This window comes from Trichomycterus rosablanca, chromosome 2 (genome assembly GCF_030014385.1).
Source record: "Trichomycterus rosablanca isolate fTriRos1 chromosome 2, fTriRos1.hap1, whole genome shotgun sequence".
Classification (NCBI taxonomy): Eukaryota; Metazoa; Chordata; class Actinopteri; order Siluriformes; family Trichomycteridae; genus Trichomycterus; species Trichomycterus rosablanca.
Window position 1 is genome coordinate 46,182,688 of NC_085989.1, and position 23,408 is coordinate 46,206,095.

General features: G+C 39.0%; 1 protein-coding gene and 1 long non-coding RNA gene across 4 annotated transcripts in view; one reads left to right on the forward strand and one right to left on the reverse strand.

Moving 5' to 3' along the window:
* Positions 1 to 8,425: 8,425 nt before the first annotated feature.
* On the forward strand, positions 8,426 to 10,857 carry LOC134334395 (uncharacterized). The gene is made up of 3 exons (XR_010015483.1): positions 8,426 to 8,473; positions 9,282 to 9,381; positions 10,369 to 10,857. It is a non-coding gene; the product is annotated as an uncharacterized LOC134334395 (long non-coding RNA).
* Positions 10,858 to 22,509: 11,652 nt separating this feature from the next.
* The window catches only part of LOC134334297 (uncharacterized), a 35,523-nt gene continuing 34,624 nt past the window's right edge, over positions 22,510 to 23,408 (reverse strand). For all 3 annotated transcript variants that reach the window (XM_063016548.1, XM_063016556.1, XM_063016540.1), the window contains one exon: positions 22,510 to 22,652. In XM_063016548.1, coding sequence (XP_062872618.1) covers positions 22,643 to 22,652 — 10 coding nt within the window. In that variant the 3' untranslated portion in view covers positions 22,510 to 22,642. The remainder of the gene's footprint in view (positions 22,653 to 23,408) is intronic.

A 23,408-nucleotide genomic window follows, 5' to 3' on the forward strand; every position in this document is an offset into this window, starting at 1 on the left:
GTAACCAACCTGAAATGAAACAGGTCTGCGGAGTGTTAACATGCAGCTAGAATTAATAAAGATGATTACCAGCGTCACTTTTAAAAGGTGAGAGGATGAATTAATACAATAAATCGTTTTGGTGGTGTTTTTTTTTTTTTTTTTTTTGGGTTGAGCTCAGGGCTCTGTGTAGGTCAGTGGTCTTATAACACAGAACTTTGCATGAGGAAAAGTAAAGATTTGTTCCTGAACTATTGCCACACAATTGGACGTCTATAGTTTATTTAATGCCATTGATTTATACACCTCTTAGCAATTGGTGTGGCTGAAGTGTGGGGCTATTGGTGCGTCTACAGTTAATATCTCACAAACGTCATTCAGGATGGGGGTATGTTTAGTGTTCTTTTTATATATATATATATATATATATATATATATATATACAGTGTATCACAAAAGTGAGTACACCCCTCACATTTCTGCAGATATTTAAGTATATCTTTTCATGGGACAACACTGACAAAATGACACTTTGACACAATGAAAAGTAGTCTGTGTGCAGCTTATATAACAGTGTAAATTTATTCTTCCCTCAAAATAACTCAATATACAGCCATTAATGTCTAAACCACCGGCAACAAAAGTGAGTACACCCCTAAGAGACTACACCCCTAAATGTCCAAATTGAGCACTGCTTGTCATTTTCCCTCCAAAATGTCATGTGATTTGTTAGTGTTACTAGGTCTCAGGTGTGCATAGGGAGCAGGTGTGTTCAATTTAGTAGTACAGCTCTCACACTCTCTCATACTGGTCACTGAAAGTTCCAACATGGCACCTCATGGCAAAGAACTCTCTGAAGATCTTAAAAGACGAATTGTTGCGCTACATGAAGATGGCCAAGGCTACAAGAAGATTGCCAACACCCTGAAACTGAGCTGCAGCACAGTGGCCAAGATCATCCAGCGTTTTAAAAGAGCAGGGTCCACTCAGAACAGACCTCGCGTTGGTCGTCCAAAGAAGCTGAGTGCACGTGCTCAGCGTCACATCCAACTGCTGTCTTTGAAAGATAGGTGCAGGAGTGCTGTCAGCATTGCTGCAGAGATTGAAAAGGTGGGGGGTCAGCCTGTCAGTGCTCGGACCATACGCCGCACACTACATCAAATTGGTCTGCATGGCTGTCACCCCAGAAGGAAGCCTCTTCTGAAGTCTCTACACAAGAAAGCCCGCAAACAGTTTGCTGAAGACATGTCAACAAAGGACATGGATTACTGGAACCATGTCCTATGGTCTGATGAGACCAAGATTAATTTGTTTGGTTCAGATGGTCTCAAGCATGTGTGGCGGCAATCAGGTGAGGAGTACAAAGATAAGTGTGTCATGCCTACAGTCAAGCATGGTGGTGGGAATGCCATGGTCTGGGGCTGCATGGGTGCAGCAGGTGTTGGGGAGTTACATTTCATTGAGGGACACATGAACTCCAATATGTACTGTGAAATACTGAAGCAGAGCATGATCCCCTCCCTCCGGAAACTGGGTCGCAGGGCAGTGTTCCAGCATGATAATGACCCCAAACACACCTCTAAGACGACCACTGCTTTATTGAAGAGGCTGAGGGTAAAGGTGATGGACTGGCCAAGCATGTCTCCAGACCTAAACCCAATAGAACATCTTTGGGGCATCCTCAAGCGGAAGGTGGAGGAGCGCAAAGTCTCGAATATCTGCCAGCTCAGTGATGTCGTCATGGAGGAGTGGAAAAGCATTCCAGTGGCAACCTGTGAAGCTCTGGTAAACTCCATGCCCAGGAGAGTTAAGGCAGTTTTGGGAAATAATGGTGGCCACACAAAATATGGACACTTCAGGAACTTTCACTAAGGGGTGTACTCACTTTTGTTGCCGGTGGTTTAGACATTAATGGCTGTATATTGAGTTATTTTGAGGGAAGAATAAATTTACACTGTTATATAAGCTGCACACAGACTACTTTTCATTGTGTCAAAGTGTCATTTTGTCAGTGTTGTCCCATGAAAAGATATACTTAAATATCTGCAGAAATGTGAGGGGTGTACTCACTTTTGTGATACACTGTATATACAGTGTATCACAAAAGTGAGTACACCCCTCACATTTCTGCAAATATTTCATTATATCTTTTCATGGGTCAACACTATAGACATGAAACTTGGATATAACTTAGAGTAGTCAGTGTACAACTTGTATAGCAGTGTAGATTTACTGTCTTCTGAAAATAACTCAACACACAGCCATTAATGTCTAAATAGCTGGCAACATAAGTGAGTACACCCCACAGTGAACATGTCCAAATTGTGCCCAAATGTGTCGTTGTCCCTCCCTGGTGTCATGTGTCAAGGTCCCAGGTGTAAATGGGGAGCAGGGCTGTTAAATTTGGTGTTTTGGGTACAATTCTCTCATACTGGCCACTGGATATTCAACATGGCACCTCATGGCAAAGAACTCTCTGAGGATGTGAGAAATAGAAATGTTGCTCTCCACAAAGATGGCCTGGGCTATAAGAAGATTGCTAACACCCTGAAACTGAGCTACAGCATGGTGGCCAAGGTCATACAGCGGTTTTCCAGGACAGGTTCCACACGGAACAGGCTTCGCCAGGGTCGACCAAAGAAGTTGAGTCCACGTGTTCGACGTCATATCCAGAGGTTGGCTTTAAAAAATAGACACGAGTGCTGCCAGCATTGCTGCAGAGGTTGAAGACGTGGGAGGTCAGCCTGTCAGTGCTCAGACCATACGCCGCACACTGCATCAACTCGGTCTGCATGGTCGTCATCCCAGAAGGAAGCTGACGCACAAGAAAGCCCGCAAACAGTTTGCTGAAGACAAGCAGTCCAAGAACATGGATTACTGGAATGCCCTGTGGTCTGACGAGACCAAGATAAACTTGTTTGGCTCAGATGGTGTCCAGCATGTGTGGCGGCGCCCTGGTGAGAAGTACCAAGACAACTGTATCTTGCCTACAATCAAGCATGGTGGTGGTAGCATCATGGTCTTGGGCTGCATGAGTTGCTGGCACTGGGGAGCTGCGGTTCGTTGAGGGAAACATGAATTCCAACATGTACTGTGACATTCTGAAACAGAGCATGATTCCCTCCTTTCGAAAACTGGGCCTCATGGCAGTTTTCCAACAGGATAACGACCCCAAACACAACCTCCAAGATGACAACTGCCTTGCTGAGGAAGCTGAAGGTAAAGGTGATGGACTAAACCCAATTGAGCACCTGTGGCGCATCCTCAAGTGGAAGGTGGAGGAGTTCAAGGTGTCTAACATCCACCAGCTCCGTGATGTCATCATGGAGGAGTGGAAGAGGATTCCAGTAGCAACCTGTGCAGCTCTGGTGAATTCCATGCCCAGGAGGGTTAAGGCAGTGCTAATAATGGTGGTCACACAAAATATTGACACTTTGGGCACAATTTGGACATGTTCACTGTGGGGTGTACTCACTTATGTTGCCAGCCATTTAGACATTAATGGCTGTGTGTTGAGTTATTTTCAGAAGACAGTAAATCTACACTGCTATACAAGTTGTACACTGACTACTCTAAGTTATATCCAAGTTTCATGTCTATAGTGTCGTCCCATGAAAAGATATAATAAAATATTTGCAGAAATGTGAGGGGTGTACTCACTTTTGTGATACACTGTATATACAGTATATATATATATATATATATATATATATATATATATATATACTGTATATTTATATATATATATATATATATATATATATATATATATATATTTGCAATTAAAACATGTATAATCAATGTCGTAGTTTTTGTACATTGTTATATGGATGTATTAACTTTTTTAAATGAAAACAAACATTCGTATGTGTTTATGAAGTCAAAATCAAACCATTTAAATACCATTTGTTATTAAACCATTTGTTTAGCAGAGGTTTTAAACAAAGCAATTTACAATTAAGTGGTGCGGGTCTTTCTCAAAGGCCCAACTGTGGCAACTTGGCAGTACTGGGCTTTGAACCAGCAACCTTCTGATTACTAGTACATGACCATAAGCTCTGAGCTATCACCAGGATGTGGCTCTCCATGCACAAGGCTTATCGGCATATAAACTCGCCTCATGTAAGTGAAAAAATGCAGTCAGTACTGCATGTGTCGGAGGGGGCATGTGTTAGTCACGGCTCTCCTCAGTCAGAGTGGAGGTCAACATCCATCGTGTAATTACATACAAGTAGATTAAGAGGAAAACTGGGGGGCAAAATACAAAACAGTACTGTAACAATAATGTATGGCTGTAAATACACGATGTTATTTAAATAAATTACTAACAGAATGTGCAGAATTACTGGATTTCTCTAACATGTACAGAGAAACACTTTTTAAAAATAATTTTATCATTTTTTTCATGTTTTTTTAGGTCTTTACTGACCCTAATCATGATGATAAAAAACTGTTGCAGTATTCTCATCCTCATCTGGATTTCACTGGTGGTAAATATTTGTAATTTATTATATTACTCTTTTACTTAATAAACAATTATTAAATTATTTTGCTATTATCAAAAGCAACGCACATTTGTGACCTTCTGATCACATGTCCATGTGTTACCGCAGTACTGAGATAAAATAAAAAACATGGTAAAAGATTGTCTATCCTTATTTTGGCCAAATGTAAGTGGACACCAGACCATGAGCTTGTTGGACATCCCAATTCATTCAAAAGATGTTCTGTTGGGTCAAGAGTAAAAGCTCAGTGCAGGCCAGTGTAGTTTCTTCATACAAAGAAAACCATGAATTTATGGAACTCACTTCATTAGAATAAAGACATTCAAACATGACACTAACAGCTAAAACTGGGACGAGCTAAAACAGTGTGAGTCTGGATCACTAAAAGAGGAATCTGAGTAAAACGCACCTTATGAATATAAAAACCTCACGGCCATAGTGTTATTTTACATAGCTGTTACTGACATTGTGATGTACTGTGATGCTGAGACCATTTATTACTTATATGACTTATATGAATAACTTAAATGACCTGCTCTGGTTTCAGGCTTCTCATTTGCAGATTCCAGCCAAGATCGTGGAAACGTTTTGTGATCAACTTTGCACCAGTCATAATTGCACATACCCAGTACCTTCTAATGTATCGTCTGAGCCAAACACAATCTGCGAGTACTGCTGGAAGGATAAGGTAAGTCTATGAGTACTGGTACTGGTGTTTCCAATACTGCTTTTTTTAGGTTAGCATTTTTGTTTGATCTTTTTGTAATGTAATTACAGCTGTCTAGCTAAGGCTAGAGATGTTTGAAGTTTGCAGTGATGTTTTGTTTTGGGATCTTTTGTGACTTTCAGGTTAAGTCTGATTGCTGGACACCTCTTTACAAAACAGTGTACATTAATATACACACACGGCTCTGTAGCGCTGATAGCCTTCACCCTTCTGGGAAGGTTTTCCACAAGATTGTGTCTGATGTCAAGGGTGTGTAAGGGCCACTGGAGTTTCTCGCCACCAAACTTGACACACCCTGACTTTATGGATCTTGTATTGTGCACAGGTGCAGAGTCAGGCTGAAAGGAACTGGAAGGAACCTACTTTAGAATATGCCACAACATTGAACGTACAAAATTTATATAATTGTACTGAAACCACTCCTAAAGGGTTGTCTACATAGTTTTGGTCATATATCTCTTGATGCATGCTCAGTAATCCAGGTACACAAACCCACAAAGTTGAATCAGTTCATCTGGACACAAGTTTGTTGTTGATGAACTGATTCAACTTGGTGGTTTTGATCATATAGTTTATGTGTGTTGAATCATTTTGTAAATAGATGAAACGACATAACATAAATCTACTACAATGTTGCCAGTAGTTGGAGATTTTTGGTCATAATGCTCTGATTGACATGATCTTCTGGTCACAAGAGAGCTTTGAAAACAAATGTTGCCGGTCAGTAAGTGTAAAACGTAATGCTGTAATTTGGATACCATCAGATACTAATCAGTGTAATACTGAGATGAACAGATATTTGATCCCAATATTAAACCAAATGTAATTTAAATCAAATGTTTTTATTTACTATCCTCTGTTTGTTTGCTCTATAGGAAGGATTTGTACTGGATCATGGAAACACTTCTAACCTAAAAAACCTGTCCCGACCTTACTGTATGAGTGGTATTCAGTTTATTTTGTGTGAGGAAAAGAGTGAATCAGTAGGTAGATTTAGAGTATCATTAACACTTTATTATTTCTGTGATTTCTACTGATTGATTAATTAAAATTCTACATGTTTCTTTTTCAGGACAAGCGTAATTTTACATACGTTGGTATGTGTCATATTTTGTCTATTAGGCAGTTTCTGCTCTGAACTTAAAATCGTTGATTTTATTTCATTTCATTCACATTTATTTCATTTAGTGGCATTATGTGTTGTAATGTGCTGGTTTGGCTCAGCGAATTTTACAAAATTTACTGTTGTACAGTCAAGCCGGAAAGTCTGCACACCCCTTTCACCTTCTCTACGTTCATGTTTTGTCACAAAATTCTACACAAAACAGCCCATAGTGACAAAGTGAAAGCAGGTTTTTAGACATTTGTACTAATTTATTAAAAATCTAAATGTAAAATATCATATGTACACAGATGTGCACACCCTTTGATACGACACCCAAAAGTGAGCTGAGGTGCATTTTGTTTTCACTGATACTGTTTGAGATGTTTCTACATTTTAATTTGAGTCCACCTGTGGTAAATTCAATTGATTGGACATGGTTGGGGATTGCCAACACCTGCCTATATAAGGTCCAACAGTTGACAGTGCATATCGGAGCACACTTCAAGCCATGGGGTCAAAGGAATTACCGGCAGCTTTACAGGTCTTAAAGAGCACAGTGGCCACCATCATTGGTAAATGGAAGAAGTTTGAAACCACCAAAAATCTTCCTAGAGATGGTTGCCTGGCCAAATTGAGGTGAGCAGGAACCCGAGGGTCATTCTGACAGAGCTCCAACGTATCCTTGTGGAGATGGGTGAACCTATCAGAAGACCAACCATCCAGGCAGCACGCCACAAATCACCCCATTATGGTAGAGTGGCCAGACGGAAGCCACTCCATAGTAAAGGGCACATGACAGCCTGCTTGGAGTTTGCCAAAAGGCACCTAGAGGACTCTTAAACTCTCATGGCGGTGACAGCATCATGATGTGGGGATGTTTTTCAGCAGTGGGACCGGGGCGACTAGTGCTGATAGAGGGAAAGATGAATGCAGCCAAGTACACTGAGATCTTTGAAGAAACCTGCTCCAGAGCGCTCTGGACCTCAGACTGAGGCGAAGGTTTAACTTCCAACATGACAACGACTCGAAGCACACAGCCAAGATAACAAAGGAGTGGCTTATGAAGTCTGTGAATGTCCTTGAGTGGCCCAGCCAGAGCCCAGACCTGAATCCAATGGAACATCTGTGGAAGGAGCTGAAAGTGGCTGTTGTGTACCGATGCTTCTCATCTAACCTGACGGAGCTCGCAAGGATATGGCAGAAGGACTGGGTAAAAATGTCCAGAAACAAGTGTACCAAGCTCGTAGCTTCTTTCCCAAAACGCCTTGAAGCTGTAATTGCTGCCAAAGGTGCATCAACCAAGTAGTAGGCTAAGGGTGTGTACAGATATGTAACCCCTAAATAAAGGATTTTTGTCAGCAAAATAAAATTGCATATTTTCTAAACCCTGTTTTTACTTAGTAATTATTGCCGATTGTGTGTAGATGTTGGAGGCAAAAAAGAACTCGATCTATTATAGAATGAGTCTGTAACATAATACAATGTGAAGAAGGTGAAAGAGGTGTGCAGACTTTCTGGCTTGACTGTATGTTTAGATTTGCACAGCTATAACCAAAATGATCTCTGAAAGAGAAAGAAAGTCACAACATTTGCAGCTTTAAAAAAAAAAAAAAAAAAAAAAAAAAAAAAAAACGTCATTGCATTAATCAACTGCATTGCAGTTTGTAAATATAAACACATTTAGAAACTGATGCCTGCAAAGCACTCAAAGTTTATTATCATATATAAAGTAATTTTAACATGCATAATTCTTAATAGTTTTATGCAAAGATTGTTCACTTTTCTTACTTAATATTAACTTACATGTAATTTAAAAATTTTAACAATATGTACTTTTCCCAAAGGTGCACAAACTTTTGCATCTAGCTGTGAGGGAAAGAAAGTTGTATTCCTAACTGAGAATTATTAAGATAAAAACTATATATAAATGTTGGGTGCTTGCAAGTGTTTTATTTATTTGTTTGTTTTTATTTTAGTTACCAATCATACAAGAAGCCTAAAATCTGGATGTGAGTATTTAATATGGATTTTTCTGGAAGAAATTATGAGATTTTTGTATGTGATTATTGTCTCTTGATTGATTCATTTGTTTCTTTGTTTTTATTTTAGCTATTAATGCTACAACAGGTCCAGGGGATACTAGTAACACATCTGAACGTGAGTACTTATTGGTATTAATCTGAGATTAAACATGCTAAATTATACTTATTTGTTTGTATTTTATTTCATTTTCATCACCACTTTATCCTAGTCTGGGTCTCAGACACGCTAAGCACAATGCAGGAATACCCATTACATTGTATGACTTTGGCCACCCCTTCCCCTCAGACTTAACCTTTATGCTCTATGCTCAAATAAAATCAAAATAGAGCTTTTTACAGCAAACCCCAAAGGTTTAGTGGTTTAGTGTTTAGTGCAAACACAGTGATAATGCAGAAAAGCACCCCATACCCACTGTGAAGCATGGTGGTGGATCTCTGATCTTGTGGGGCTGTTTTTTTTCCCTGGACAACTCTAGATACATGGTATCAAATCCTGACTACCTCAGCCTGGAAGCTTAAACATGGGTCATGGACGTCCCAGTTCCCTGACCCAAACTTATAAAAAATCTGTGTGAAGATGAGAGTCCACAAGCATGGACCTCAGAATCTAAAGGCTCTAGACAGATTCTGTTTGGAAAAATGCTCTTAGATTCACATGCCATGTGCTTCCAGTGTCATTAAGCAATATAGGGGCCGCACAAAGTCCTATTAAAATTGTGCTTCTAAAAAGGGGAGCTAATATTTTAAATAACAGGAATAAGCAAGCAAAAAAAGTTTTGCATTTATGTTTTTCAGTTCTGTTCATTTTGTCCTTCTTTAGGGGCACAGTATATACTCTTTAAACTGCTTGTGTATTTAACTGTTGCTGTTTCGTTGTGTGTTTATATATTAGAATTTTAAAAAGTTCTTCATTTTGTTTAAAGACAAACTGATAGGTCTGTGGATCTTCCTTGGTGTCTTTGGTGTCCTTGGTATCCCTGGTGTAGTATTCATGTGCTGTTACTGGAGGGAAAAAATCTGCTGGTAAGTGTAAATAAACCACAAACAAAACTAGAAAAAAAGAAAAAAAAAAAGAAAATGATTAGTGACCAAAATAATCAAAGTGTTCATTTTAATGCTGTACTGTAAAAGACGCAAAAATGTATTAAATGAGTAATAACGTTTAAAATAATACAGAGCGAAGGCCAAGAAGAACCCCAGAGGTGGGTTTAGTGCACTGAAAAGCATGGTGGTAGACCTCTGATCTTGTGTGGCTGTTTTCGTGTAACCTCACTTGTTAATGAAAGGCATAAAATGTAATGCCTGAACTTTGCTAAAACATACATAGACAAACCACAATCCTTCTTGGAAAATGTTCTATGGACAGATGAAACCAGCTAGAGCTCTTTAGCAATGTATTTCAGTATTTTGGTAATAGATAATAAAATGAAGCCTATAAAGAGAGGTTCACCCTACCTACAGTTAAACATGGTGGAGGATCAATAATGTTCTAGGACTGAAGTTCTTGAACGTGTTACCGGAATCCCAAAATCAGAGGAATATCCGAGCATTTCAGAGCAAAATGTGCTCTCAAGTGTAAGAACATTACGTTTCTGTTGAAAAAAAAAAAGGTGCAGGTCCTAGTGCAGGATAACGACAAACACTTAAAAGCTTGAGAGAACTTGAACTGATGAATCATATGTAACCTGTAACTTCCCATCCTGTCAGGAATGGAACCAAAATGTAAAACATTACCTTAAAATCCTAATAAATAAATAAAACAACACCCAACATCACCCTTCAATGACAGTGGCATCTTTCAAACAGGATAATGCCTTCACAAACCTACACAATATAAAGCAGGAAGTTTTGAGACCACAGTGAGAGGAAAAACATTTGGGTTTTTACTTTATTTTTAATTAAATCATTATGTTGCTTGTAGACAAAATAAAAATGGCTTATCAGTTTATGTAAATAATTAACAAGATAACATTCAGAGTGAATAACTGAATAATTTTGTTTCTTTGTTAGCTTAAACAGGACTGGTGACAATGCTGACAACATGAACGGTGAAGTGCAAATCCCACTGGAGGGCACCGTACCAGTAATCAATGGAGAAGATCAGCCACTTAACCACACTTCTCAAGTGTAAAAACGACATCAAACTCGGACAACATCCAGGCATGTTCCTGTTTGTGGTCTTTCTTCCAATCCTGGACTCATATACAAATGCATACATTGACTGCAAAGCACTTGCAAAGCACAGTTGACTATTAGGGAACTTTGTTTGTTTATTAGGATTTTAACGTCATGTTTTACACTTTTGGTTATGTAGGGTGAGGTTCTTATTTCCTACTGGTAGGTGCCACTAATCCCCTACATATGAGCACATATGAGCAGGAAAGCACAAGCTCTAAGTTCATTATTATGCATTGTGAAGGTAGGGTGCTCTGATATTTTCTGTTAATGATCTCTATTTTGTAAGCCATCCATGTTTCAGTTAGATTGTGATTATTTAAGAGTCTGTTATGATGGGTGATAAATGTGTTACTTTTATGCTGTTTGTCCAAATGTTGTTACGTTTACATTAAGCGGCATGCTCACAGTTTACCAGTGTTCGAGTTTTTAATCAATGTGACTGTGTATATGTGCTGTGTTTAATTTTATACTATGCTGTTCATGTTACTTTTAAATGATTAATTGTTTATTGGCACACAGTAATGTAGTTCATTATTATGCATTGTGAAGTGCCTGAATGCCTGAAGTGTGTCATTGAAGTCCCTGAACTGTTTGAACTGGAATTTGAAGAATAAACTGGTACTGCTGTGCTGCATAAATGAACATTTATGGTGTCCAGTCTCTCTATTCCTATTTTAACATCTACAAAATAACACAACGCAGAGGAAGAATACCACAGACAGGGGGCAGCACGAAATCGAACACTGAACACGGGTTACAGCTTTTGGTGCCGTGACCTTTCGGATGCAGTCTAAGCAATATAGTACCATCAGCCAGTGGACTCAGTGAATAAACAGAGAGAGCGAATGGGAGCAACAGTTTATTATTATTATTATTATTATTATTATTCGTGTTATGCAAAAATGGTGAATTGCTAAACTATTTTTTCTTTTACTGATACTTGAGTAATTGTTTGGGTATATTATTGATGGTTTGGGTTTTCTAATTGTAATTGTCAGAGTACAATTGGTATATCCAATAGATTGTAGCAATTTAACTAATCTGGGGTTTTACTAGACAACATAGACCAAAATAGCCGTAAGATAACGCTGTATAGCATACACATAACCTATTGTTCATTCTCGCTACACCTTGATGACCCTAGATCACTTGCTAGTTCCCGTGGTATCAGTGAGTCACCTAATGGCAGCTTGGACGCCCGTTTGGGGTTCTTTCAAACGCATCAAGTTAAAGATGTCCAAAATTTCAGTGGAGGTCCTGAGTGTAATCTGATGATTGATGACTGGATAGGAGACATGCATATCTGTTTTTCTACAGTTGTCCGGCATTTAAGCGGAGAAGCCAGGAAGTTGGTCTTAAATTTACCCAGCCATGAGCAGACACCAGACAGAGTGTTTAATGAACTGAGAGTGGAATATGGAGATATTCACTCCTCCTGGGACCCACCTGCTGATTTCTATGAGCGGTCACAGCGACCAGGCGAGACTCCATGCTCATATTCAATAGCTCTTGAGGCGACACTGCGTATAGTGGAGGAAACACAAAATGGTGGTCGTCCTTTCGTGGACAGGGATGGTAAATTTACCAGACAGTTCCTAAGGGGTTTGAACAATGATGAAGTGTACATGAGAATTTTCGAGAACTTCAGTCTGAGCTTCGTCTTCTGGCAAGAGAAACAAAAAAGTTCCGGTCCCAGCCCATATCTAAAAGATCACTCAGCTATGTACAGGTGACAAATTCAGAAAGCTGTCAGAGAGCCAAACAAGAGCATGCCTACAAAAGTGATTCAGAGCTAGCTAGAATTAACAGCTTTGGTAAAAGGGCTGCTAGTAACCCAGGAGGAGCAGGTCTTAAGAGTGGCAGCATTGGAGTCCAGAATGGCTAATAGCTATGTGGCACCGAAATCAAAGCAAGGATTGGCCAAACCAGGGGGTGAAAAATCTATGTTGGGGTGTTTTCGCTGTGGTGAACCAGGTCATATAGGAGCAACCATGGGCATGATTCAAGTTGCACCAGATAATAGTAACCAACAGATTACTACCCCACTTATTGGCCCATCCAATGAAGGTGAAATGAGGGTTAATGGTGTGAAGTGTAAGGATCTCATTGACTTTGGGTCTCAAGTGACAACAATTACTGACAAGTTCTGGCACCAACATCCAGATTTGTGCAGTCAGCTACTTCAGCCATTTAATGTTCCTATAGAGGGTGCTGGGGACCAACAAGTCCCTCACCTGGGCGTCCTCGATATTGACCTGTCTTTTCTGGAAAAGTCTTATAGGAAAGTGCCAGCATTTGTGGTCCCTGGTTACAGCTATAGATCTTCAGTGCCACTCCTGATAGGCGCCAATGTATTTTGTGCGTCTAAAGAACACCTGCAGTCTGACCTGGGGGAACAATACTTGTCAGTTGTGAAACATAGACACCCTGAATGGTACTCTGCCCTAGTTGAAATTAAAAAGGCTGGAGGGTTCGAAGGGACTGGTAGAGTGGGCACTTCAAAGTATATGGGTCAGAAAGCCATGCTCATCCCTGCAGGTTTCATCCCCCAGAATTTTTGGGGGCCCTAAATGGAGAGCTTACACAGCGTTAGTGGAGGGGCTGTCCAGCCATAGGCACCCAGAAGGCCTCGCTGTAGCTCGGGGTCTGGCAGATGTGAGGAAACGCTATGTCCCAGTCCGGTTAGCAAATTTATCAGGGCAGCCTTTGAAAATTAAGCCTAAAACTTTACTTGCTGGTTAAAGATGTGTCTGAGACTCTGGGGGAGAGTGACTTGAGTCATAATAAGTCACAAACTGGAACCTGCAATCCCCAAGCCCATGTTCTGCAAGCAGGTACAGAGCAAAGCCAAGATCCCAGTGACCCTGTACAAGCCGTTTTAGCCCTGCTGGATCTGAGTGATTCCTGCCTGGAAACAGAGCACCAGCGCAGTCAGTTGATGAACGTGGTGCAACATACAGTATACTGATGTGTTTTCCAGGCATTCATTGGACTATGGGCATACTTCAGTGGTGCAAAACGAAATTCCATTGGTTGACCCTAGGCCTTTTTGGCTTCCATACAGAAAGATACCACCCGCCCAGTTCCAGGCAGTGAGAAAGGCGATCGTAGAGATGGAAAAAGCAGGGGTCATACGCCCAAGTAAGAGCCCATACGCCCTAACCTATGGTAGTTGTAAGATGGGTCTTTGAGAATTAGCATGGACTACCGGAAATGCTTGCAGCACCCGTGATGCTTTTTCCCTCCCAAGAGAGGAGGATGCTCTGGGGTCACTGGGGCAGGCCAAATCTTTCTCTACCCTTGATCTCACGTCTGGGTATTGGCAGGTGGAGGTGGCAGAGGCTGACAAGTATAAAACTGCATTCAGTACACCTATGGGGCTATTTGAGGCGAATCAGATGCCATTTGGGCTGGTAAATGCACCATCAACATTCCAAAGGCTAATGACCTGCTGCTTTGGAGACTTGAATTTTGAAAGCTTGCTGATCTACTTGGATGACAGTCATTTTTTCAGAGACTTTTGAGGAACATTTGGAGAGATTGCAAATGGTCTTTAACAGACTGAGAGAATGTGGCCTAAAGCTAAAGCCCCAAAAATGCCACCTGTTAAGAAAAGAGGTGCACTACTTGGGACATGTGGTGTCAAGCAAGGGTATCAAGACGGACCCAGAGAAAATCAGTAAAGTGGCAGAATGGGAAAAGGCCAGAAAACCGACGAGAGCTGTTGCAGCTTCTGGGTTTTGCTGGATATTACCGACGGTTTGTTGAAGGGTATGCTGCCATTGCTGCACCTCTGTACCGGCTGACTTCTGGCGACCCAAGGAAGAAAAAAAGGGGCAAGAAAGGGCCTCCAGCCCCTGTGCCGCCATTTGAATGGACTGATGAGTGTGAGGACGCCTTTAAGACTCTGAAAGTTAAGCTTACCACATCTCCAGTGCTTGGCTATGCAAATTACAGCCTGCCTTTTATCCTGCAGACAGATGCATCTTTTGGAGGTCTGGAGGCAGTGTTAGCCCAAGTGCAAGATGGTCAGGAGCGAGTAATTGCATATGCTAGTTGGGGTTTAAGCCCAGCTGAGAAAAGGTACCCAGCTCACAAACTAGCATTCTTAGCACTGAAATTCATCAAAAGTCTAAAATCTATCAATGACAGACCCTGGCTTTTTGACCCGACTAGCCCTTGAGTAAAGCCCTTAACCATTAATTGCTCACTTTGGATAAAAATGTAGGTTTAATGGCTCAAATGTACACTGTCTTAATGGTGTTGGAGGAACCACAATTTATGACAAAGACATCATTTTTACTATAAAAACAACTGAAATGCTCTTTACTGATGTAGCAAATCTTTAGCAGGTAAAAAATTCAATGTTTAGGCTTTTTACTATTTAAAGGTACTTGTGTCCTTGTTTTGAGTTTCTGAGTTTGTATTCTGTACAGTTTTAATGTTGCACCAGTTAAACTGATTCAGCAGGCTTGCTCTTTGATTTAATGACCAGACACCTGCTTTAAAATGTTGCTTTAACAACACCTCATTGATATCATTACACTGTTGCTTACTGTAATAAATACAGTAATTAGCCTTGGTTATGTACTCAGATATTTAAAATGTGCAGTTATTAAACGCTTGATTAAGAAACATGATCCTTATCCATGTGTTATCTAATTATAGGCTGATATAAAACCTTCATTTTCCAGAAAAATTAAGCAATTATGATCTTTTCGGTACAGAAAACATTCTGGAAACATTTTAATCAGGATTTAGACCCAAAGCGCTAATTAAATACAAAATGATTATTCTGTATACAAGTAAATTTATATCCATATAAAAGACACTAAACAGAAAAGTTCCTCATATGGTCAGAGAACAAACATCTGCACATTTTCATGTAAATATAATATTTAATACACACAATAAATGTTTTTTACTTCTACAATACTATCTATAAAGTCTACATGCAACAGAAATTACAAAGTGCTACAGAGAGGTGTGAAGAAAAATTAGTTTGAAAAGCTTTGGTAAAATTATAATTATTATAAACCTGACTAGCTCATTTTACAGAGATGAAAGGAAACACTGAGTAAACTGAGTTGAGACTTAAATAAGAATTGTGGCTTCCCTGAGATGTTGTGGGAATGCATTTCAGAGTCTTGATGCTGTGGCACTAAAATATCTAGCTCCAATTGTGCAGAGCTTAGTGATAGGATGGTAAAGCAGCCAGTATCTGAGGATCTAAGTGTACGGGTCAGTATATAGGGGGGAGAGAGAGAGATTTTACACGTATGTAAGAAAGTGCCTTACACACAAGAGTGAAAATTTTGATCTGAATTCAGGCAGACGGTGAGTTAGTGCAGCTGTTGAAGATTTCCTAGTAGTGTGTGTTCTAACAGTGCAGTTCTAAATTACTGGAGTTTTTGTTATTGGGGAATTTAGCAGGAAGACCTGAGAAAAGTGAGGTGCTATAATCTACATGAATCTGTATTTCTGCATCTTGAAAACTGAGAAATAAACAAAGGTGTGCAATACTGTGAAAGTGGAAAGGCAGATTTGGTCACAGAATTAAAGTGACTGGAAGGAAAAGTGTGGAATCAAAGGTGACTCCTAGATTGTGATTGGTGGAACAGTAATGCCATCACAGTCTAGAATGATTGAGGTAAAAGCAGCTTTAGGCCCAATCAGCATGACTTCTGCTCAGTCATAGTTTAACGTGACTAAATTAGATTCCATCCACTGTTTAATTTCTTTTAGGCAGGTTACGGGTTTGGCAGGAGGGAAAGGCTCATTGGGTTTGGGTGCCGAGATAAATTTGAGAATTATCTTTATGGAAATGATACTTTAGACCATATTGGTAAGTGTGGACAAGGGGGAGCAAGTAGGTGATATCTGAAAGAGTACCCAGAACCAACAGAAAAATGTATTTCATCCTCCAAAACAGATCACACCAGAACTTCTGTCCACAGAGAAATGTAATGAATTTGCTCATTTCTTCTGTGAAAAAATCAAAACTATTAGACTGACCAACGCCACTCAGTCAAACGATGAAACCATGCCGCCCCTACAGACGCCTAAAAATAACATGACTATTATGTCACAATTTAATACAATAGACCAAAAAACTCTGGAGAAAACAGTTCAGCATCTTAAATCATCGACATGTTGTCTCAACATGCTGCCATCTGAATTTTTTTAAACTATTTTTAACTCTGTAAAAACTGATTTGCAACAAATAGTTAATGGCTCACTAGCAGAGAACTCTGGATGCGTCTGTGTTAAACAACTACAGGCCGATCTCAAATCTTCCTTTCACAGCTAAGATCATTGAGAAAGTTGTTTACAATCAAGTCAGCAGTTTTTTGAATTCCAGTGGTTATTTTGACAAATTTCAGTCAGGCTTTCGAGCTCACCACAGCACTGAAACGGCTCTCATAAAAGTGTTAAATGATCTACGGCTGAATAGTGACTCGGGTAAAATATCAGTTCTGGTTTTACTGGATCTTAGTGCTGCCTTTGACACTGTAGATCATAGAATACTGCTGGACAGGTTGGAAAACTGTGTTGGACTTTCCGGAACAGTCCTTAATTGGTTCAGGTCTTATTTAAAAGACCGAAGTTACTTCGTCACTATTGGCAGCTGTGAATCTGACAGGGTGGCTATGACATGTGGAATCCCCCAGGGATCAGTTCTCGGACCTCTTCTGTTCAATCTTTATATGCTGCCATTAGGCCAAATGCTACAGGCTAACAACATTGATTACCATAGTTATGCAGATGACACACAGATATATCTGGCTCTCTCACCAGATGATTACAGCCCAATAGATTCACTGTGTCAGTGTCTGGAGGACATCAATAACTGGATGAGCCAGAATTTTTTACAGTTAAATAAGGACAAAACAGAGATTGTGGTGTTTGGCAGCAAAGAAAAGAGGTCTAGTGTCAGTGAGCACCTCAGTTCCCGGGCTCTAAAAACCAAAGACCAAGTCCGAAATCTTGGCGTTCTAATAGACTCAGATCTTACATTCACCAGCCATATTAAAACCATCACCAAAACAGCCTTCTACCATCTTAGAAATATAGCCAAAATCAAGGGTCTAGTGTGCCAACAAGACCTAGAGAAGCTGATCCATGCTTTTATCTCCAGTAGGGTGGACTATTGTAATGGTCTCTTAACTGGACTTCCCAAAAAGACCATTAAACAGTTACAGCTCATTCAGAACGCTGCTGCTAGAGTTTTAACTAAGACGAAGAGAACTGAGCACATCACTCCAGTTCTAAAATCTCTACACTGGCTTCCGGTTAGTTACAGAATAGAATTTAAAGTGCTGCTACTGGTCTATAAATCACTGAACAAGTTCGGCCCAGAATACATCTCAGAAATGTTTAGAGAATATAAACCTAGTAGATCTCTTAGATCCATGGACTCAGGTCAGCTAGTTGAGCTCAGAGTCCAAACTAAACATGGTGAAGCAGCATTTAGCTGTTGGGCTGCATATAACTGGAACAGACTGCCAGGAGATATTAGATGTTCCTTAAATGTAGAAATGTTTAAATCCAGGTTAAAAACTTTTCTTTTTTCTTGTGCCTATGATTGAGCTCGAAATTTTTGCTATTACCCTAATTTTACCATATTTCTTTTAGTTTTTCATGCTCTTAATAATTCTTTTTATAGAATAGTGTACATTCTAAATTGTAGTGTATATTTTACTATATTTTCTTTTAGTTTTCATGTTTTAATTGCTTATCTCTCTTGTTTTAATTTAGTATTTCCCAAATTGTAGGGTATATTTTACAATATTTTCTTTTAATTTTTCATGTTCTTAATTTTTTTATCTCTCTTGTTTGAATTTCATGTTCTTAATTGTAACTAAATGTTTGCAAGAAGTCTTTCTGAGGTTCTAGATCTCAGGAATGTTTTAATTTTTCCTTATGTAAAGCACTTTGAATTGCCACTGTGTATGAAAGGTGCTATACAAATAAACTTGCCTTGCCTAAAGAGTTTATTGTAAAAGCACCACTAGATGGCAGTGTTTTTTTTACTAAAAGTAATAATTTGAGGACAGAATTTATGGTGGAATGTTTTCCTAAATTAGACATGCAGAAGTAAACATGGGAAAGTAAACAGTTTTTGGGGCTCTAGAAAATATTTCTAAAATATTACGTTTACATTTCCAGCATTTAGCAGACGCTAAATCCAGAGCGACTTACAAAAGAGTAGTAGTAAACATAGTAAACATTTCATTACTCTAGTTTAAGTAAACAACAGTCCAAGAACACAAATCTGCTAAAACCAATTATTATATAATATATTAAATACCGTAAGTTTACTTCAACCACTAAAATGTTTTTTAAACATGTATGAGCTTTACTCTGCATTTTTTTTTGTACTGTTCATATGGCGTCACATCAATGTCAAAACTATCGCGCGCAACTTTTAACATTTCGCGTGTGTAAATATCCCTCTCGCGAGCACAAAAAGAGGAATTGCGTGCGCACTGATCATAAAATCGCTCTCAAACTGTCTTTTTCACTCTCGAATGTTGTTTTTCTGCTCGATTTCATTGTTGTGCGCTCGCGCGAAAGCAAATTGCGCTCGGCTGCTCTTTCTGCGCGAGAGAAGATTTTGCGCTCGCGTTTTCAAATGGGCGGTTTTGACAGTTTGGGGGCGGAGTCAGGGCCGGCTCTATGCACGCCTTACTTCCGGGTTCTCGTGTACGGGACAGATCAACTTCCGGTATTCAGACGCCGGTTGTCAACAAGCAGATATTGTGGCTCTCTCTTTTACACTTGTTCTCTTCAAGATTAACCTCGTCTGACGGTGAACGATTTTAAATGTACAACTCCAGCTACATTGACAAATATGAAGGTAAGTACGTTTGCAAGCATTTCCTTATAACCATGCAGGTAGGCTAGTTGTAAACTGGTTAGTGGTTGTTTTGCTAGACTAGACAAACACTACATCTAGCTTGACAGACCAGTATTGAGATTTATGTTTTAGTTAGCTTTGAAGCATACCATTACAATTTCATTTTGATGCATCTTCTCCTTGCACAGTGTCAGGTATATATATATATATATATATATATATAATGTATGTGTGTGTGTTTAATTCCCAGGTGGAGTTTGCATGTTCTCCCTGTATCCATGTGTGTTTCCTCCCACAGTCCAGAAGTGTGTAAGTGAGGTGAATTGGAGACACTAAATTGTCCATGACTGTTTGATATTAATTATTTATTATATTAATATAATTTATATTAATTAATTGATATTGATGAATTGAACTGATGAATCTTGTGTTATGAGTAACTACCGTTTCTGTCATGAATGTAACCAAAGTGTAAAACATGACTTTAAATTCCTAATAAAACAAACTTAACATATCTGACTGAATATATTACCAATTTACCCTCAATCTTTTCATTAAGTGTAAAAAGTTTTGTTTGCCAATATATTAATGAGTTATCTTTTATTTATTATCAAATGTTATGTCAGACCTTTAAATTTATGTCATTTAATTAATTTGATGTTACAGTATTAACATGTCTTTCTCCAAAAAAAACATTTTTGTAGTAAATGTGAGGATAAACTTGATTTTTTATTTTTTTTTTATGTTTCTTACGGCAGGTTATCAAGACATAATCATTACAGAATTTATCAGTGTCAAGCTGGCAGCAATGGGGTATCAAATATATATGCTGTTCAATTCAAAACCTTGTATCATGTTACAAAAGAGAAAAAACTGACTTTCATTTAAAGTTAAATGTAAAAAGATTTGATTTCAAGTCTTTAACACCATTCAAGTGGTCTATTCATCATGAAATAAATGCTAAACAACTGCCAGATTCACAAAACGTGAGAAACGGCAAAGGTGGAGATAAACTGTTTTACACACTCAATATGGACAAGTATTGAAACACCAGCTCATTTACTGTTTCTTCTGATATCTATCTATCCATCCATCCATCTATCACTGATCAGCCATAGCATTAAAACCACCTCCTTGTTTCTACACTCACTGTCCATTTTATCAGCTCCACTTACCATATAGAAGCACTTTGTAGTTCTACAATTACTGACTGTAATCTGTTTCTTTGCATGCATTGTTAGCCCCCCTTTCACCCTGTTCTTAATAATCAGGACCCCCACAGAGCAGGTATTATTTAGGTGGTGGATCATTCTCAGCACTGCAGTGACACTGACATGGTGGTGGTGTGTTAGTGTGTGTTGTGCTGGTATGAGTAAATAAGACGATAAATACAGCGCCCGGTGGGCAGCGTCCTGTGACCACTGATGAAGGTCTAGAAGATGACCAACTCAAACAGCAGCAATAGATGAGCGAAGGTGGACCAACTAGGTAGAAGTGTCTAATAAAGTGGACAGTAAGTGGACATGATATTAAAAAACTCCAGCAGCGCTGCTGTATCTGATCCACTCATACCAGCACAACACACACTAACACACCACCACCATGGCAGTGTCACGGCAGTGCTGAGAATCATCCACCACCTAAATAATACCTGCTCTGTGGGGGTCCTGATTATTAAGAACAGAAAGGAGGCTAACACAGTATAGAGAGAAACAGATGAACTACAGTCTGTAATTGTAGAACTGATAAAATAATCAAAGAGTGTAGATATAAAAGATGTTTACATAATAAAGAGGCTTTTGTTGGTTTTTATGCTTTTGTTTAACACAGAAATAGAGTATAAACTATAATATATATTTACAATATTTAAATGTACACGTTATTAAAAAAAAAAATTGCAGATAAAGGCGTGTTTAGCTTCATGCCTTGTCAAGTGGTCCAATCCGATAGTTCACATGCAGGTAAAACACAGTAAACAGAAATGGACATAGCGATCACCGTGTCGAACAACTTGCTCTTTTACCCGTCGAATGCAGCGTTCAACATGAACCCTGAGAATGTTCCGATCCACCTCGATCTTGTGTTTGAAAACGCAAACTCTACATATTCACCGCTATACGACATGTTGTGTTTAGAACTTTGCTGGGGGTTCTCACAAACCAGAAGCTAGACTGTCCGACTAAGGCTAAACGGAAACACGTCACAGAGCTTGCATGCATAGAGCCAATAGCATTCGCTGATAGAGCCGGCCCTGACTCCGCCCCCAAACTGTCAAAACCGCCCCTTTGAAAACGCGAGCGCAAAATCTTCTCTCGCGCAGAAAGAGCAGCCGAGCGCAATTTGCTTTCGCGCGAGCGCACAACAATGAAATCGAGCAGAAAAACAACATTCGAGAGTGAAAAAGACAGTTTGAGAGCGATTTTATGATCAGTGCGCACGCAATTCCTCTTTTTGTGCTCGCGAGAGGGATATTTACACACGCGAAATGTTAAAAGTTGCGCGTGATAGTTTTGACATTGATGTGACGCCATATGTTCATAATGTTTTGACCTGGGTTTTAACAGCAGATGTAACAGTATTCATGGCTACCAAAAACTTTCACTTCTGATTTATCCATGCACAGAACATTATCCAAAAAATCTTAAGGGTCATCAAGGTGTTTTACACAAATATAAAATATGGCTTTGTGAACATTAAAGTTTTTAACCTGTGTTCTTACTGGCAATATGAAACGTGACCTTGTTAATATCAACATGATTTAAAATAAATATCTGTATATTTAATCTGAAATATTTATAATTGTTTTATATTTGATATAAAGTTAAAACATTAAAAAATAGAAATTGCAGAATGTGCAAAACATTTCCAGCTTGTAATCTTAGTAAGATTACAGTTAGTAGTGGCAGGAACAGTTGTGAAGGCACTTGTTGGTTTTTAAGGGAACAGGGTACTGTATAACTGTATGGTTACAGCAGTGCACTCAGCAGAGGTTTGAATGTAAGTGGGGGGGTTTGGCTGAATTTGCACTGCGGAGACTATATGACCGTTTTAAATAGGTAAATACTAATTAATAAAATAATGCTGGAATTTTGCATAAATACTTAAACAATAACAAAGTTTAAGAACTATAATGCCTTGGAAAAACTACTGCAAGACAAACAAAGATAAAAGTGCAGAATAAAAGCAGGCAGGAAGAAGATTCTAGGATGAACCAGCGTTTCTCATTGGCTCATGGAGATCACACACTCACTCCTCACTGGAGGAGAAAACAGAAAACATAAAAAATATTAACATAAGCAAAACAAATCAAGTCATGACTTTACATACTGATTACAGAGTTATTATTCTGTTCTTCCATCTATCAATTCTATTCTCTCAATCTATTCTAAATCTATACACGTGTACATGTGCAGAAAGTACAGTACATCAACTATACTGCTCACAAAAATTAGGGGATATTTCGAAATAAATATGAAGCGATGAAAAAAGAAGCATTAAAATTTTTTTTTTTTAAACAAGAACATCAGAAAAGCAAACGACAAGTCAAAGAAAGTTGTTTGATTATGCAAATGAGATGCAAACTCAGTTATCGTGATTGAGTAGCAAGTGACATTGGTGGGGGTGAACAGAAGCATGTCAAACTGGACGAGAGTGCCACACATTGACTGTTCAGTGGGTGTATGGTCACCCAAGACTGCCAAAACACACTGACAGCGATGGGGCACGGACAGGATCAGATTGTCCAGCAGTTCTTGTGGGATCCTCGCCTTTTTTATAGTGCATTTTCACCAATGAAATAAAAGTTGGTTTGCATAATCGAACAACTTTCTTTGACTTGTCGTTTGCTTTTCTGATGTTCTTGTTTAATAAAAAAAAATCTTTTTTTTATCGCTTCATATTCATTTTGAAATATCCCCTAATTTTTGTGAGCAGTGTATTTACTGCAGACGTTACAGCAATTTAAAACAAAAATGTACATTTTGATCATGGGTGCCCGTACTTCTGTACACTG